At 39.0% G+C, this 20,305-nt stretch overlaps 1 protein-coding gene across 1 annotated transcript in view; it reads right to left on the minus strand.

The window, feature by feature from the left end:
• Ift80 (intraflagellar transport 80) overlaps positions 1-20,305 on the minus strand; it is a 98,625-nt gene that overhangs the window by 36,328 nt on the left and 41,992 nt on the right. Inside the window, exons 9-10 of the mRNA XM_051198802.1 lie at positions 12,299-12,478; positions 3,384-3,502 (exon numbers count right to left, since the gene is read on the minus strand). Coding sequence (XP_051054759.1) covers positions 3,384-3,502; positions 12,299-12,478 — 299 coding nt within the window. The remainder of the gene's footprint in view (positions 1-3,383; positions 3,503-12,298; positions 12,479-20,305) is intronic.

Below are 20,305 nucleotides of genomic sequence, written 5' to 3' on the forward strand. Positions count from 1 at the left end.
TCACTAAGCTATGAGATTAAAAGCAAGGGAGGGTTTTAAATATGTTTGAAAAAATAAGTGATAATGTAATATAGCATTCTTCTATATTATTTTCTTCTAAAATTTCTTTTTGTAAATTAAGTATATTACATGTTTATTTTTAAATTATATATTATTAAAAAGGGGACAACAGTAGTTAAGAACTTGGAATCAAACTGCAGTTCTCTTTTAGTAATAAATAACTATTTTAGTAAATAAATAACCTTGAGGGCAGGTTACTTAGTTATTCTCTATGGCCTTTAGCTCTTCATCTTATAAAATAGGAATAGTACTAATGATAAGTATAACCATAAGTAGTATAATGAGTCACTCAAACTAATAGCTATTATCTAAAATACTAGTTTATAACTTAATGAAATAAGTTTTGGTAAAATGCCTCAGCACTATTTCATTCCTACAGCTGCTCCATGTATTTCATTTTCATAAATATTAATATTTGGTATCTTAACGGATATCTTAACAACCAGAAAGCAAAGACAAGGCTCCATCAGGAATGAAGACAGTCTTACATTGTTCCACACAACATAGTATGAGAAAAGTAAGGTAAGCAGAGAGTTAAAAATGTAACATCTACCTAATGCTACCTAATGGTAGCAAGCCTATAGCTTCAAACAGTAGGTTCTTGTCACTACCACCAGGAAACTAAATCCATCACTTAGGGCAGCTAAGAGTCATAATTTTCTACAAAACAAAAATTTAAGCTAAAGAACTCATCTTCATTTTCCTTAACCCAGTGAAAATTACTGAAATACATACCTGTATTAAATTATATTTTTCTTCTAATTTATAATCCTTTCTGTAAATCTTAGCCATTTAGCTTAGTATTTTTTTTTTTTTTTGATTTGTCCTAAACTATCACTGTTCTGCCATTTTTTTTTTTTTTTCATCTAAGGATCAAACCACATAACATGAAGCCGCTGGCTTCTTTCTCTACTTTCCATTGCCTCTATTTCAGCCTTCCCTACTCCAGTACTCCAGATGTGACCACTGCTTCTCCTACTTCAGTACTCCAGATGTGGCCACTGCTTCTCCTGCTCTAGTACTCCAGATGTGGCCACTGCCTCTCCTATTTCAGTACTCCAGATGTGGCCACTGCTTCTCCTGCTCTAGTACTCCAGATGTGGCCACTGCTTCTCCTACTCCAGTACTCCAGATGTGGTTACTGCCTCTCCTACTCAGTACTCCAGATGAGGTCACTGCCTCTCTTACTCTGTTACTTCAGATGTAGTTACTACCAAGAGGCAGATTCTGATTAATTGCAGATTTATATATATTGAGCGGGAACTACAGCAGTTGTCAGTTAAATTGAATATGATTACATTATGGATATCAATACAACACTATACTTAATATACTTAATATTTGTCAATTCATTTCTTTATTCAAAATACTTACTAACCACATGTTGAGCTAAGCATTGGACAAACAGTAGCAAATAAGACACACAGTCTATCTTTATCTCCGACATTTATCAAATGATTAAACGATAAATACACTAGTATAAATGCAAGCACAATTGTTTAAAGTCCTTAACATAGACTCCTTTTAAAATTGATTTTTATTTAAATTGAAAATAATCTTATTTTACATATCAATCCCAGTTCCGCCTCCTTCCTGCCCTCCACTCCCCCACCATCCCCCTACCCTACACCCCATCCCCTTCTCAGAGAGGGTGAGGCCTCCCATGGGAGATCATCAAAGTCTGTCACATCATTTGGGGCAAGACCTAGGCCCTCCCCTGTGTACCTAGGCTGAGAGCGTATCCCTCAATAGGGAATGAGCTCCCAAAGGGATAAATATTGGTTCCGCTGCCAGAGGCCCCATAGACTGCCCACACCCCCCCCCAACTGACTCCTACATTCAGGGGTTCTGGTTTGGTCTTATGCTGGTTCCCCAGCTGTCAGGCTGAGATCCATGAGCTCCCACTTGCTCAGGCCAACTGTTTCTGTGGGTTTCCCCAGCATGGTCTTGACCCCCTTTGCTCATCACTCCTCCCTCTCTACAACTGGATTCCAGGAGTTCGGAAGAAGCTAGTCACCAAAACACCAAATAATCCAATTAATAAATGGGGTGCAGATCTAAATAGAGGAATCTCAAATGGCCAAAAGGCACTTAAGAAATTGCTCAATATCCTTAGACATCAGGGAAATGCAAAACAAAAAAAACCTCTTAGATACCATCTTACACCTGACAGAATGGCTAAAATCAAGACCACCAACAATAGTTTATTATGGAGAGAATGTGGAGAAAGAGGAAAACTCCTCCACTGCTGGTGGCCATGCAAACTTGTACAGCCACTTTAGAAATCAGTACGATGGTTCCTCAGGAAAATGGGAATCGATCTACCTCAAGACCCAGCAATTTAACATAGACTCTTGAGGGTCTGAGTGGTCATGAGTCTTCTGGATAGTTGAGATGGTAGCATGCAAAAGCTGGCTTCCAGTAGTTAAATTTTTAAGGATTTTGGAAGTTGACTATTAAATATAGCCAATGCTTAAAATGAAATTTATAGACTTATTTACTGTGATAGGCAAATTATGTTCAAGATAAAGGTAACAAATGCTCAGGACTTAACACTTCACCTTCATTGACTCATTTATTATACATACTGCAAGTTATTTACATCTATCCTAGCTATGTAGTGGCAAGAGTATATACTGACTGCCATTTGGCATCTCCTCTCCACTTTCAGCAAAATCACACTAGCAGCTTAAAATTGGTCATGATACACATTTTTACATCATCATAATCACAATATGCAAATGAGGTCTGCTTCCAGCAAGCTCCTCCTCCAGTACTTATGAGCACACACTGATACCAAGTATGCTTCAAATTGTCAGCCATGTTTGTAGTTTATTACCATTCTTTGCCTTCTGATAAGGAGGACACTGGATGCATTTTCTTCCAGTCTTTCTAAACAACTTTGGCTCATCAGTGAGCATATGGTTACCATAACTCTGTGTCCTTACTGAAGTCTTTCAGCCTGACAGCCATCCTGCTACAGTGAATCTGCTGCCTTCTCTCCTCAATGCCCTATGCCCTGAGCTTTGAGTTTACATTATACCAAAGTCTGTAAGTAAATGCTGTTAAGTAAATGCTATCTCACAGGAGTTATTTGCAGTTGTAAAAGTGAGTATTAGCCTTTGAAGAACAAATTTCTTTAGATCTACCTTCATTGCATATAGCTTAGAGTTCTTCCTCATTTCCTGATCTAAGACACGGTGCTAATCAGTACAGTTTTGAGAAAATTAAAGTTACACCAAACTGTACTGATATGAAAACTTGAAAACAGATCCTCATCCCGACAAAACCTCTGGAGTTTTTAGGAAATGTAAGATGCTCACGAGAAGACGTAGCACTGAAGAGATGTTGAAACAACCAAGTGTCCATGGTTCAAAGATGCTTTAATGACTCTGTCTCGGAACTCCAGTAAATCCACAGCATCATTGAGGACATTCCGAACCTAAACCAAAAGAAAAGAAAGAGGAAAAAGGGAGGAAAGAAAAAAGAAATACCAACATTCTTTAAAAATCAAATTTTTAATTAAATAAGCTAGTAAGATTTTAATGTGCACAAAAAATTCAGCGTACCCTTAATTAGCTAAGTATATAAAAAAGAATCCATCAAGGTATAAGCTGATATACTTTGCTGTAGAAGTCAACTAAGAAAGTACAGATACAAAAAGATGCTGTTAGAAATAAATAGAAAAGACCTATAAGGATTTTTAATCTTCATGCCAAACAAGCAATGTAGGAATGGGATGAAGTTAAAAATGCTCCAGCACTGAGATGTAGTCAGAGGAGGGTGACATATGAAGTTGGAAAGAGACCATGGTTTCTGTCCAAAAGAGTAAGAATATCTCTTTCTGGTTAGACTTTATTTCAAATTTTAAGTTCTAAAAAAAGATATAACTGCTTTAAAAATCAAAAGTAGAGGAGGTATTGGCTTTATTTAAAAATTAAAAAAAAAAACTGTAGAGAGAAGGGGAAACACTTTAATGGGGAAAGGAAGTGGTTAAAAGGCAACTGGAGCCAGGCATGTTGATGCATGCCTTAATCCCAGCACTCAGGAGGCAGAAATACCCAGACCTCTGAGTTCAAGGCCAGCCTGGTCTACAAAGTGAGTTCTAGGACAGTCAGAACTACACAGAGAAACCCTGTCTCAAAAACAAACAGAACTGAAAAAGAAGCAACTGGAAAGGGGAGAGTCAAGACTAGGGAAGAGCCACTCTGCATGATCTCCTATAGGAGTCTTGACACTGCTTTAGTCTGCCACAGCTAGCATGGACTACCTGGCACCTGCTGTCCCTTACTGACCTATCTGGAGTCAACCAACACCATTATCTTGTGTACCCTGACAACCAGTCCATTGCCACCATTATCTTGCACCCCTATTTTCAGGGTCTTGAGCTAACTTGTCCATTCTTCAGCTCTCCTCTTTGGTACCCTGTTGGTCAATTCCTCTAGGAGCTAATCTGCTTATATTCATCAGTTCTGAGTCTGCGCAGTGTCCACTAACCACTGGAGAAGAAGCTTCTCTGGGCACTTTATTCAAGATTTCATCACTTCATTTTCTTTACAGTTGAATAAAATTCCATTGTGAAAAAAAATTTACAAACATTTATAGCAGACAAGTTTGCAAGGATTTTAGCATTTGGCTGTACTGATCAAAAGTTCTGAAGTCAATGAACAACATATAACAAATCAAGGAAGAGTGTAATAAGCTAAGCTTTATACAGTCTGGAGGAGATCAAGATGCATAAGGTGGCAAGCATACCATGAGGGGAAGAAATAAAGAAAAACAATGTAATGATACCTGCAAACTAGTCATTCTTTAAATTCTCAATAATTAACAATGAAATGAAAGGACAGGAAGTCATTCTTCCAAGTATGTCTTCAAACTTCTTTGTTCTGAGTATTTGTGGCCCCCTCAATCCTGTTGTTGGATATTATGGAAATGAATTCATGCCTTTAAAGAAGAGGCACTTGCCACTATCCAGTGAGGACACAGCTAGAAGGTTCCAATAATGACACAGAGGGTACCCTATTTGGACACTAAATCCACTGGCATATTGGTTTTGGATTTCCAAATGTCTAGAACTATAAGGAAAAAGATCTGCTGTTTACAAGCTCCCAGGTTTTGGTATTCTATAAGGCAGCTTGCTAGCTTGGCCAGCATGCAACATATGTGTTCCCCAAATACCAACATGACATGAGATAGAAAAAGTGCATGCACATACACTTTGTCAGAGCATTCTCAGTACTAGAATCCTGCCTCAAAGAAACATAAGCAAAATTATGGAACAAGACCTGTGCAGGCTACTTACTACAGTGCTATCAATAACAGCAAAACACTAGAAACAGCCAGCAGCTTGAATAAACCACTGTGCATTTACACATGCCATATAATTGGATAACAAAATGAAGAACTATAAAGTGGCAATATAAGATACAGAACAGCATGTTTAGTACATTATCTTCTACCCAAAAATGAAAGGAAGTTTATATATATATGTGTGTGTGTGTGTGTGTGTGTTTAATTAGAACTCAATAACACATTATAAGAATAATGTGTTCTTTTTATATCTGTAGAACTGTTAATGGCTTCTGGAACCAAATTTTCCTTTTAAGAGATAAGAACAGCAAATAAAAAATGAAAAAAAAATAGTAAAATCTCTACAATTTAAATATGTATTAGAACTTTCTATATATTTAAATTTATGGTATTTTTAATCTATGAAAACCAAATCCATTTTGTCTAGAAGCCATGATCGATAAGCATCAATGATTGTATGTGGCACCTAACTTAAGTCGCTATATAAACAATTCTTCCAGGAAAGCAAGGCCCTCCTGGGAAAATGGTTGACTCCAACTATGGCAGTGCACACCAAACTAGGAAAAAAAAAAAAAAAAAAAAGCTTCAGCCATAAGAGAAAATGGAGAGTATATGGCAATTACTCCCACAATTTTAAAACTATGGCAATCTGTTCTGTGTTGTATTGTAAGGTGTGCCCATTGTTCTGTTCAATAGAGGAATGCTCTCAATTTCTTGATGCTTACATCACCTTATACTTTGTCCTGAGGAAATACACTAAAGAGGTCTGGACTATTTCGTCACACCAGAAAGCAAAGAAAGCCACTGAAGACACATCAAAAGAAGTAAGAGCAATAAAATATCTTGGTATAACTCTAACCAAGCAAGTGAGTGAAAGATGGGTATGCCAAGAACTTCAAGTCTTTGAAGAAATTGAAAAGGATATCAGAAGATGGAAAAAAATCTCTCATGCTCATGGATCAGTAGTTATTAGTAAAATGGCCATCTTACCAAAACCAACCTACAGATTCAATCCAATACCTATTAAAATCCCAACACAAATCTTTACAGGCATTGAAAGAACAATATGCAACTTCATCTGGAAAAACAAAAACCCAATATTTGTACAATAAAAGAACTTCTGATTTCAAGCTCTACTACAGAGCAATAGTAATAAAAACCACATGATACTTGTATAAAAACAGACAGATGGATCAACGAAATCTAATTGAACACCCAGGCTTAAGTCCACACAACTATGGACACCTAATTTTTGACAAAGTAGCCAAAATTATACAATGGGAAAGAGAGAGCATCCTCAACAAAAAATGCTGGTCTAACTGGATGTTGACATATAGAAGGATGGAAATCAATCCATATCTATCACCATGCAAATCAAGTGGTTAAGGCCTCAACATAAATCCAAATACACTGAACCTGATAGAAGAGAAAGTAGGAAATAATCTTGAACACATTGTCACAGGAGACAACTACCTGAACAGAACACCAATAGCACAGACACTAACATCAACAACTAATATGTTGCACCTCATGAAACTAAAAAGCTTCTGTAAGACAAAGGACAAAATAGAAGTCTACAGAATGAGAAGATATTCACCATCCCTATATCTGACAGAGAGCTGATTTCCAAAATATATAAAGAACCCAGAAAACTAGGTATGGTATCAACAAACTAAATAATCCAATTTAAAAATGGGATACAGATCTAATCAGAGAATTCTTAACAGAAGAATCTCAAATGGCCAAGAAGCACTTAAGGAGATGTTCAACATCCTTAGCCATCAGGGAAATGCAAATCAAAATTACTTTGAGATTCTCTCTGGCTGCTAAAAAGTACAGTCCCCAGTAACAGAATCCTCCAAAGTACCCACAATGTTCTTAATAGAAAGGCAAACTAGAGTTGCCAAACTGACCAAATATATTAGTGTCTTTTCCTGCTGTTGTGGGAAAATATTCTGACAAAAGCAACTCAAAGACAAAGGGGTTTATTTCAGCTCACAGCTCAAGGGTAAGGCCCATCATGGCCAGGAAGTCAAGACAATAGAAGCTTGAAGCCCCTGGTCATACCACATCCAACATCAGGAAGCAGAACGATGAATATATTATGGGTTTAGTTTACTCTCCCCTTCCACTATAGTCAGCATCCCAGCCCAGGAAAATGGGGCTACCCACAATGAGTAGACCTTTCCACCTACATTAAGCTAATGAAGACAAAACCCCACAGGCATGTCCAGAGGTCCCCATCTATCAGGTGACTCTAGATCCTGTCAAGCTGACAATTAACATAACCATCACAACACACAATAAACTCTACTGCAAAGAGTAAGTTCTTAGGGCATTCTAGTTCAGCTAGATTTAACATGTGGAATTGGTAATTACCATGCACCACTTTCTCTTCTCCCCATTTCCACAGTTGTCCCTGGAGTCACCTTGTTTCCCCTTTATTATTTTCATTTGAGAATAAGAGGAAAGTAAAAGGGGAGGGAAAAAATCTGTATTTTTAATTTTAATGCGTGTGTATGTATCTGAGTGTTTATCTTGTGTTTATCATGTGCACAAAGAAGCCCATGGAGGTGAGAGAGGGTGTCATATTCCCTGGAATTAGAGGTATAGGTATTTCTAAGCAGCCATGTGAGTGCTGGGAATCAAACCTACCAAAGTCCTCTCTAAGAGCACCAGTGCTTTTAACACCGAGCCAGCTCTGTGGGCCCTAGAGTACCTGCTTTAGAGAGAGAATGTGGATTTGTTTTTAATCATATGTGGAATGGCTTGAGTAGCTAAGTGGTATATACATGAGTTGCACATACATTTATAAGGGTATAATAAGATGGGCCTTAGGGCTATTTGCACTCTGTGTAATGTCTCCACTTGCATATGGACTGGACCTAGTAACCTGCTGCTACTCAACAGAATAAAGCAAGTGAGATGTCACTTTTGATGTCAGGTACAAAAAAAAAAAAAATGTGATTTATGCCTGGCCTGCAGCCTCTCTGGCTCCTCTTGCCTGCTTGCTCTGCTAAAGCAAGCTGCCAAGTCATGAGCTGCCATAGGGAAAAGCCACATACAGAGAGCTGAAAGAAACCTGTTGATGACCAACAAATAACTGAAGCCCTTAGTTCCAAAGACTCTACTCAAGTGAGTCCTATCAATAATGTCAGTGAGTTTGAAAGTAAATGATCCCTGAGATGAGCCGTAATCCTACCCACACCTTCACAGTGTCACTGAGACTCTGAGCAATAAACACTAACCAATCATTAGATTCCTAATCACAGGGACTGAGGGAAGTATGCTCCAAGACCTTTTTGGCTTTTCATGTAAGAACTAGCTGTGGTAGATTGAAGGTTACTTGCCCCCATAACCTCATAGGGAGTGGCACTATTAGGAGATATGGCTTTGTTGGAGTGGGTATGGCCTTGTTGGAGGAAGTGTGTCACTATGGGGGTGGGCTTTGAGGTTTCCTATGCTCAGGACACTGCCCAGTGTCTCAGTAAACTTCCTACTCCCTTTAAGATGTAGGACTCTCAGCTCCAGCACTATGTCTGCCTGCATGCCACCACGCTTCCCATCACGACGATAACGGATTTAAACTCTGTAAGCGAACCTCCCCAATGGAATGTTTTCCTTATAAGACTTGCTGTGGTCATGGTGTCTCTTCACAGCAATAGAAATCCTAAGACCCTAGAGGTAGCACTGTTTTAAGAGATCGTGGTACCTTTGAAGCATAAGCCACAGCTGCCAGATATACAGCTGCTTGAGAATTTCAGGCCAGCTCCACTTTTGCTTCCATTCCCTTGCTTCCTGACTGCCATATCAATGTAACCAGCTACCTCACAACCCTGCAGCCACACCTTCTCTGCCAAGATTCCCCCGCCCCCGCCCCCCCCCCCCCGGCCTGGGGTCTGCCTAAAATCAAGAATGCCTTGATATCCCTTGAGAAACCATTTCTTCCGCTAGTCTCAGTCACTAAGCAGTTCAGACGAGGCTGGCATCCCACTTCTCACTCAACTGAATACATTCAATGCAAGCCTAGCATATGAGGCTAAAAGGTTGGGCTCCTGCTGGAATAACTTACAAAAAATGAGCTTTCTGATAGACTTGAGTTGCTAGGATACAACACTGGAACTACCAAAGGCAACTACCAAATAGGGAAGCCAATTACAGGGAAGAGGAGACTAAAAAAGGATGTAATGAAGTCCTATTGGCATTATTTCATCCACTGAAGAAGTAATACCTCAACTTTTATAAATTAAAAGGCTCTATAATTCTACTTAATTTATTAGCTTTTCTTCTTAGGATAATTTGAATTTAATAAGCCACTTAAAAGATTCCAGATGTAATGTCACATGAACTTTATCTAGTCACTGAGATGAGTCTTTACTTCCAAATTAAAACTATCTAGAAGCACATCTGTGTTCTCAGGAGAGTTTTATAAATAATACTAGAACTTTTCTGATAATACTATACTGCCTAGACCTCATGCACACATAAATAAATAGTTTTGTCCCAAATCAGTCGGTTAGAACTCCCAATGCATTCTTTGTCCTGGAGATAATACCATGCTTAAGATCCAAGTTAAACAAATGGAATTCATTTTTATACTATCATTTTAATACACGGTCAATTTGCAGGAAGTTCAGAAGACAAAAAGGAAATGTCTATCCAGTCCATGGATGGAATGGGGTTTTAGCTCAGTAGAGTACTTGCTTGCCTAGCAGTTTATGAGGCCCTAGATCCAATCACCAGCATTGGAAAGCAAAACAAAAACAACACACCACAGGACCACAGGGATGCAATCATCAAAGTCCACATTGTAAAAAAACTCTGGGACAAATTATCTGACTTCCTAAAAAAGAAAGAAAGAAAGAAAGAGAGAGAGAGAGAGAGAGAGAGAGAGAGAGAGAGAGAGAGAGAGAGAAAACAAACACAGCAGAGTATGGTAAGAAGAAACAGAGGAAGGGCGGGGGAGGAAACTACAGACCAATATCAACTTAAATGATGCACCAAGCCCATTGTAATCATGTGAATCCTGACTCAAACTTTGAAACATGTGGAAAATACCTAAAGATTTGATCACCTTGTGGACAGTTTCTAAAATTAAAGAATTATTTTTGTTATTAATACTAGTGTATGGCAATGGTATTATGAGTATATTAAAAGAGATGTCCTTATAGTTAAGCTCTATATATTGAACATTTATAGATGAAGTAAGGTATCAGAATTTGCCTGAAACTCACTAGGGAGGTTGGAAAACAGATGTGGATGTGGGTGGGGCAGGATGAATCCCCAGCTGAAGGCTACCATAGTTGGGTTTAAGGATAAGGAGAGTCTATATACCACTCTCCGCTTAAAAAAAAAAAAAAACTTTTCCACATAAAAATTTCAAAAAAAAAATGTAGAATCTAATTATTATTGGGTCTAGTAAACATACTATCCACATTTTAAAATCTTGATACTTGAGCTAACAAAGTACATTAACAGGCTAAACTCACAATATATGCTTCTAAATTTTTACAGAAATTAAAGTCACATGGCTATGAAGACAGAAGACAAAAGCAACTGACAGAGATGAGAGGGTGAGGAGAAGGCAGAGCTCATCTTTCTTTGGCCAGGGATCTTCATGAGTCAGTAGTCCCTGCACTCCTCCTCCTCACACCTATCTTCCTCTGAGTTTTGATAAATTTGTCAGACACTGATTCTATGCAAGGCACTGAGCTAGTGGTGGCCTGATGGAGAAACAAAACTGAGAGCAACAGAGTACCAGTCCTTAGACGCTTACAACTGACCCCCTGATGCTCTCTGGTCTGGAACTAGTCCCTTCCTTCTCCCATTGACATATCCTATTCTGCATATTAAACTATAAAATACTCTACTTCAAAATTACACACTAACCCCCAAATATGGCAGTTGGCATATTAAATATTCCTAGATAAAGGAATGCAAGGACATAAGAGCAGAAGGTCACCCTGCTTGTCCTACTAACTCCCTCAGCAGGTTCAAAAACTTAAAAAGTTTCTGACCTTGCACTGAAACAGATCAAAGACCCTTAATGAGAAGAGTCTTCACAAAAGGGGTATGTGGCATCCCTAAGTGAAAGCAGGGGGATGAGGAGGAGGATCTGCACAAAGCAAGCATACTGATTCCCTAGTCCGTGATCATTTGTCAGATCTTTTTACCCTATCACTTCTCTCCACAGCTGTCTGTTCTTCATCAAACCGATAATGTCACGTGAAACCTACATCAAATAATGTGAATTGGAGCTGGGAGGTGGTGGCACAAGCCTTTTATCCCTGCCCTTGGGAGGCAGAGGCAGGATCTCTAAGAGTTTGAGGCCAGCCTGGTCTACAGAGCGAGTTCCAAGACAGCTACACAATGCTACACAGAGAAACTCTATGTCAAAAAACAAAACAATAACAAATGTGAATGCTTGTTAATCAGTCTTTTGTCATAGAGACCTCAGTCAGAAACCCAAACATGGAAAGAAAAAAAGTTACCCTCCCTTATACTTCTTAAATCCCAAAAGCAACTACCTAAATCTTCCCCATTTTGACTTGCCTTACTCAATTTTTAAAAGACAATTAAAAAAAAAAAGGTTAAATGAATAAAAGCTTTTATTTAACCCTATCAGTAAGCAGTAGGTTAGGTCTGCCTGGGATCAGCTTCTGGTGTAAACTCTGACTTCAACTCTCCTTCCTCAACTGCACCTGCATTCCTGAATGCTTCAAATGCCACTAGCCTGTGCTAAGCACAGTAAGCACACACATTTAGGTTCCTTCAGTAAAGGGTCTTATGTCATGACTATAGTTAAGGTACATCCAGCTGTGACTGGATATCTATAAACATCCAGTAAATGGGATGAATAGAGATGATTCTCTGCTCTGCACAATGGAGAGAAGCAGATTTCGTCAATTCTAGAACATGATCATACCTGCATGGTCCTTCTCTTCGTGAGTGTTACTTGAAAATTTTTCCACTCCCAGCGCTGCTCTACCACGTGTGCAAAAACAACATGTCCGTTTCCACAGGCTCCAGCGATCTGAGTGCCATCGATGGACCACGCAATATTAAATATGCTGCCAGTGTTGGGTTTTTCTAAAGCATATGACCACTAAGTGAAAAAAGAAGAAGAAAAATTTATTACCAAAAACGCCCACAAAAAATTGACAACTTTTAAATTGGGCACACATTACATATTAAGATACTAAGATGATTTTTGAAGGAATGTATTTTGGGGGCATTCATAGTTTTATTTCTTAGAACTTAAATATTTTGTAAGGTCTGAGGACTAGGGTTTGGACACCTGGAATCCAATAGCACCCCCTACTGATAAACGCTAGCTACAATGCCAGTTAAGCCAAAAGTACCTTGCATCTTCAGATCTTTTTTCCTTGAATCCTGTTCTGTTTAGTAACTAGTGTAATTCATTAACATATTCTGAATATTTACTTAAAATGCCTATGTTAATTTGAATCATTTTTTTAGACATCAAAGATAAAAATAAAGGTTATTATAGAATCTAGAAAAAAATGGCACCATGAGTCTAAATTTTATTCTAAAGGTAATTTACTTAGACCATGATTTATTTTACTGATCATCCAGTAATATTCATATTCCTTACATCCTTATTTTTTGTATTTCTTGATCATTTCACTTAAAATTATGCTATCTCAGGCTGGAGAAATTTCTCAATGGTTAAAAATGCTTGCTGCAGCCAGGTGGCGATGGCAAACCCTGGAGATGGTGGCGCCTGCCCTTAATCCCAGCACTTAAGAGGCAGAGGCAAGCGATCTTTGTGAGTTTGAGGCCAGCCTGGTCTACAGAGCAAGTTCCAGGACAGCCAGAGCTATTACACAGAGAAACCCTGTCTCTAAAAACAAAAGAAAACAAAACAAACAAAAAAGTAAAAAGCCACTTGCTGTGTGTGACTCTAGTTCAATTCTGAGCCATACTGGGTGGCTCAGAAACCGCCTGTAACTGTTGTGCTTCAGGAGATCAAAAACCTCTTCTGGCCTCTGCAGGCACCCATACACATACACAGACACATACATACACATAAATGAAAAAAGTGTTAAAATAATGTTCTTTCCCAGGTTAATTTTAAATTCTTTTGCTATATTTATTTGTGTGTGTGCATCCACATGGTACACATGTGGAGATGAGAGGGCAATGCAGTTGGTTCTGTCCTCCTGCCACGTGTGTCTCAGGGATCAGAGTCAGGCTGTCAGCAGGGACAGAAGGACCATTGCCTGCTATGCCATCTCAGGGTACATTTTACACTTTCTTGAATGCATAACCGCTGTGTCCAGGTGTCACATTACACTTGAAAAGGGTTATTCTGATCAATGTTTCTATCCAAGTGCTACAAGGAAGTCCATTTTCACATTTCCTGGTAAGTGAAAATTTATTGCTTTGTAGATTTTAGATGTATGACACTTGTTACTGAAAAGATAGTATTTTGGAGTTCTGAGAGTATTTATATTTCTTTAAGATCTTTCTCATATTTTTAACTATAAAATTCAATTAGGTTCTTTTAAAATAATTTCATTGGTGGTGCATACCTTTAATCCTAGAAGTTGGGGGTCAGAGGTAGGCAGATTTCTCTGAGTTTGAGTCCTGGTCTTGTCTGATTTATCCATACTTCTTTGTTTTGAGCACATAGTCTTTGCCTAGCAGGTTCAATGCTGGATGTTCACTTCCTCTTTCCCCCTATGAACGGGCCATTGTGTTCTGCTTTTCAGTATGCCTTATATCTTTTTTTTTTTAACTAGATATTTAGAATACCACCATGTGGGTAACTCTGACAGACTCCTTTCTCAGTGTGTTTAGTTGCCTGATGGGAGTAGCAGTCATCTGTCCATTTAGTGACTTTTCCAGACTGTTTTTCCATAGACTATTCCTCTCCAGTATAGTAACGAAGTCTTTATTCTCTTACTCAGTAGTTACCCAACAACCTCATACAGCCAAACAGCAAGAGAAAGAACTACTCACCAACCCTTGGCCAGTTGACTATGCCTCAGACACTCCTATAGCACCTAGTCCCGCCACCAGCTTTGTCCCTCTCCTTCTGTTCATGTGTGACCCATGAGCCACCAGGGACAGATGCTGAATGTCTTTCCCAATCTTCTCATGTCTTATATGTTGTACAATGGATTTCTCAGTGAAAGTGAGAGCCTTATTATTTATCTATCCTCTTCTCTCCTCCTTCCTAGGTTTTTCTTGGGGGGGGGGGTCTGTCTACTACCTGCTTCATCTGCTACCCCTAACCTTAACTGGTTATAGGTAGCCATTTGAGGAAAGAAGAAAGGAAAGAAGGAGGGAGGGAGGAAAGGAAGGGGGCAAAGGAAGGGAAGGCAGGCTTTTCATATCTCTCCTAATAATTAAGCATTGTCTTTCTTTCCCATTTTCAATGAGCTTAATGAGGGCAAAGCATTTTAGGAAAACAGAATAACTGTCAATCATTTTACTACTAGAATAATACTTGGTAGAATAATACTATGATAAATGTGAGATATGTTATACAAACATCATTGTATACTTTGTGTACTTACACAGTATCTCATTGAAGTAAATTCCTATAGGTAGAATTACTGGGCTGAGGAATATATAAGCTATTCTTCATGCTTATATATTCCTTATCTAGCATGCTAAACTCCCTACACCACAAAAGCTGGACATAAACCTATCCCAGCAGCCAGGAGGAGAGGAAAGACCAGGAGTTCAACATCATATTCAGCCATGTAGCAAGTTTGAGGTTTATTAAGAAAGATCTAAGAGGCATTGACCCACTGACAGAAAATTAGATTATGAAGAATTGGGAACTGGGAAAAGGGATTCTTGACACCAAGGTGTTAAGTCCATGGAGTAAAGTACTAGCAAGCAACCCATACAGGAAAATGACTGGGACCAACAGCCTAACCCTAAGAAATAACTTTCTGAAGTAAGATTTCACTTCAGCACACTACAAATAAGGCCCAAGAGAACCGATGTTTCCAGACTCACAGGCCCCAGTGGGGAGTGACATCTAACTGTCCCCTAAATTTGTATCTCTGGACTCATGGAATTATCTAGTGCAGCCCGAGACCTCAATAGAGAAATTTCTTCATGCACTGGATGGCAGCTAATGCAGAAACTCTCAGCTGGTTAAAGTACAGAGAGTGTCTATGAGTGCTCACCCACAAACAGGACATCTATTTCACCCCTCTCCTGCAGAGGCTCAGGGACCATTGTGGAAGATGGGACAGAAAGATTATGAGAACCAGAATGGGGAAGATTGGAGTGAAATCGTGTCTTCTGGACATTCTAGAACAACTCAGTACTGAGCAAAAAGCAGCTGTAGTTATCTATAGAAGGCCTGCACAGCTCAAACCATTCAGCACTCAAGCACACATGGAGGAGGGAGAGTCCGTTATCTTTGTGGGTGGGCCTCTGGGAGGTACCATGATCCAAAAGATAGACCCAAACCTCTGAGTATAGGACAGCACAAATTGGACTCAGTAGGCTACATAAAATTATTTCTTAAAGGGACTAGAGATATAGCTCAGCAGTGAAGAGCACTGGCAGATTTTCCAGAGGAGCTGAGTTCAGTTCCCAGCATCTACATGGCAGCTCACAACCATCTGTAACTCCAGTTCTGGGAGATCTGACATCCTCACACAGATTATCAATCAAGAAAACAACAATGCACATAAAATAAAAATAAACCATGAATTTTTATTTTAATTTCTTAAAAGAGAACACACAAATTTGGGAGAAAGTAAGAAGATGTGAGGTGACTCTACAAGGAGTTAGAGGTGAATACAATTAAAATATATTGTATGCATCAATTAAACTCTCAAATTAAAAAAATAAAATTAAATTAAAATATAGAGCCCAATAAGGCACCTTTTAGTAGTACATAAGTAATGCTGTGCAGGCTAAAATTTAGGTAACTTGATTACTGTAATGTTCAAACAGTATCTAATTAACACAAAATTAGAATAATTCATATCATATTAGGGGGTTGTGTTAAAGAAAGCATACAAGCAGTAATTAAGATAGTAAACTAGTCAGAAATGTAAATAACTATGTATGGCTCTTCTCAGATACATAGCAAAGAATCTACCTCCTCCTAGCTCAACTTGCTAGCCCATTCCTGGGATCAGAGCCTCATGCCCAGGCACTCTGACTCTCTTCCTCCTCTTCTCTAATCTCTCCTCCACACCGACCTTAGAGCACATGCTCTCCCGAAATGTCCACTCTTTTCAAGGTCATTATCTAAAAAAGCAGTAACCCACCATTGTCCCTAGAATAAAATCCATATTGCTGCTTCCCCTCAGCTAAGCCTTTACTTTTTCTTTATTTTTTTTTTTTTTCCCTTTTGGTTTTTTGAGACAAGGTTTCTCTATGCAGCCCTGGATGTCCTGGAACTTACTCTGTAGACCAGGCTGGCTTTGAACTTATAGAGATCTGCTTGCCTCTGCCTCCCAAGTGCTAGGACTAAAGGTGTGTACCACACCTTGGCAGCTTTTAATTTTTCTAGTTATCTTTAATCCTTTGCCTTGTGTTGACTTGCCTTTTTTCCCATATCACAGTCCCTTTGTTATCAAAGCAATACTCCCAACATTTGAGCTCTAGTGGGTTCCTACCCACCAGCCATGTACTTTCTGGACTAACAGACTATATTGCCTTTCCAGCTTCAGGGTTCCAGCTGTTCAACCATTCTTATACCTGATACCCTCACAGTAAAACCAGTCAACATGGAGCTTCCCCTGACAGCAGAGGGAAACACCTGAGCGCAATTCGTACCTTTCCCAAGTGCAGTTGAGGGATCCACAGAAAGGACTAGACCTTGAAGGACTAAATGGATTCTCTTCCATAGAGCTATTTGGTGAATGTCTCTTCTGTATCAACCCCTGATAATATCCTATGCAAGATCTACTGGCATTGCAAAACAAACTGCTACATTCTTTCACACTTGAAGACACAAGAGGCTCCTTTTGCCTGAACTCACTTCCTTTCACCTTGTCTCTTTGGAGAGTTACTTATTTACCAAGCCTCAGCTCTCCAATCAATGTCCTACAGGGAAAATTAGGCTCACACACATCATTAGAGTGCTTAACAAACTTTCTATATACCACTCAGTGACTGATCTGTGTAAGTCTTATGAGTCCCTACCAGACTGTTAGCAACTTGAATGAAAGTCTTTATATGTTTTAATATCTAAAGCCAAGTTTCACAAACATGGTCTTATGAATAGTATATTAATGACTATCAAATTAAAAAATATATACTGAAAATGTTAGTCTCAAATCTCTAAGACATAACATATTCAGTCAATTCAGTTTACTTTTCCTAAATTATTACTAGTCTAGAAAAGGATATGGTGCTTAAAGATGTGAATTTTGAACTCAGTTATTTGCATAAATCAATTTTTAAAATTGTAATCAAAATGACACATTAAAATGATTATGCACAAGCTGATTTATTAATTAATTACTGAGTATCTACTGTGCTGTATAGATAATCCTTAAGTAATAGGATCCTATGCACTGGAGAGTCAAAAAAAATACACATAAAACTAAAATAGATAATATAAAAGCATAATATCTTACAAAAAAATGAGTCTATATGTTCTCTAGGCACAATCACTGATGGACACCTGAGGTTAAAATCCTAGGTAAAACAAAACAAGGTTTTTTAAGTCATTAGATAATCTAACATCTTGATGTTACAGCTAAGAGGAGAAAAGATCAAAGTGAGAAGCAGAAAAACACACTTTAAACACCATTTTAAACCAACTTTAGGCTGTCTACACAAGACATGATCAAAAGAAGCCAATTGTGAGACACACCTTAAAAGAATGGGTACAATTCACTATGTAGAAGATGGAAAAGAGAATGGTCTATGAAAAGATAAAAATGAAGCCAGGCAGTGGTGGTGCATGCCTTTAATCCCAGCAGTCAAGAGGCAGAGGCAGGTAGGTGGATCTCTGTGAGTCCGAGGTCAGCCTGGTCTACAGTATGAGTTCCAGGACAGACTCCAAAGCTACACAGAAAAAATCCTGTCTTGGGGGTGGAGTGGGGGTTAGGGGGATAGAAGTCAGGCACAGCGGGTGCACAGCTGTAATCTCAGTGCTTGGGAAGAGGATAACATGTTTAATGACAATCTGATATGCATCGCAAGATCCCATCTCACAGAGAGAAAGACAGGAAATGGGAGGGAAGAATGGAGGGAGGGACAAAAGGAAAGGAAAAAGAACAAAAGGAATGAGGCTATGACTAGCAAGAATGGCTTAGGAGTCAGCATTCAACCGATTCACAGACACATATTAGGGAGCTGTGGGGAAAGTGACGGAATGATTTCACAGCACTAGATTTCAAAGCTGCTCCACCAGGCACAAGACTAAAACCATCACATATGATGGAGAACAAGTAACCAGAAAAGTTCACAGGCTATTTATAAAGTTCTAACATTCTAACGACCCAAATTTACACTCGAAGAAGGGAAGACATACAACAATTATGAGAGTCCCTCATAGCTAAGAACAGTACAGAATCATCCCACTGCTACAGTTCAGACCTTCACTGTCCCCAGATGTCCTTCTGTTAATGGCTTGAACAGTCTTCAGGATGGCACTTTTAGGAGGTGGTGGAAGCTGTAGAAGGAAGTCCTTAGGCACTTGGTGCATCCCTTGAGAGGGACTGTGGGACCCTGCCTGTGCGATTCCTTCCTCACTTCCCAGCTTGCTCTGCCACACTGTTGCCTGGTGTTGCTTCCTATACACCCAAAGGCACAGAAACAAATGGTAGTGGACTATAAACTCCAAGAGTCAGAATAAACCTTTTATTCTACCAGCTGACTTCCTCATCCACTCTGTTACGGTGACAGAAAACTAAAATAACAACTCAGATTCTGCCAGATATATAATGCTACTGCTTTTGGAGCACTTTAATGGAAACCTCCTGTTTCGAGAACAATGGGTAAATTTTCCCGACATTGGTATTTGCCAGAACAGAATTCTGTTCTAAACACAATACTCTTGCAAAGAAAAAAAAACCTCACATGTATCTAATCCTGAACATTTACGGGCTCCCTCCCTCTGTGTGTATATGTGTGCATGCACTTGTGTGTGTGTGTGTGTGTGTGTGTGTGTGTGTGTGTGTGTGTGTGTGTGTAGGTGTGCTGTATACACATGTGTATGTGAGTATGCATGCACTTATGTGTACAGTGTGTGGGGGACAGAAGTTGACATCAAGTTTCTTCCTCTATCTCTTCTACTCTATGTTTTGAGACAGCGTCTCATTGAACCTGGAGCTATTCAGCTAGACCAAACATGTAATGAGCTACAGGAACCCTTTTGTCTCCACCACCTCCAGAACTAGCAAAAATGTGCATATGCTTAGCTTTTATATGTATGTAAAGGATCCAAAGGCATATCAACCAGGCCACCTCCCCAGCTCCCTAGACACTCAGAAAGGAATATATATATCCTTTGGGGACTTTCAGAGATTTGTCTGTTTGCTTACTTTTGAAACAGGGCCTCACTGCTCCTGGCTAGCCTGGAATTTGCTGTATGAACCAGTTGGCCTCGAACTCAAGAGATCTACTGGCCTCTGCCTTCCAAGTACTAGAATTGAAGGCATGCACCATCATGCCTGGCACTAAAAGCAACTTTTAAATTTACCATTAATTCCTACAAAAAATATGCAACTACAAATTTTTATAAAGCTTGTTGGTACCAAAACTAAACTTAAAGCTGTACTCTCCACACAGAGTGGGCATAAAGTTGAACAGCTACACTGTTTACCACCCTTCAGTCATGCTCCAAACAAATATTTCCAAAATATAAACAGAGGATAATATGTCCACTCTTCAATTGTAAATCATTTAATCTCATAATCAGGAGTTGATTGAACCACCTTATTAAGATAAGTAAGCGGTCAAGTCAAATGCTTTC

Source organism: Phodopus roborovskii, unplaced genomic scaffold (assembly GCF_943737965.1).
Source record: "Phodopus roborovskii unplaced genomic scaffold, PHOROB, whole genome shotgun sequence".
NCBI lineage: Eukaryota > Metazoa > Chordata > Mammalia > Rodentia > Cricetidae > Phodopus > Phodopus roborovskii.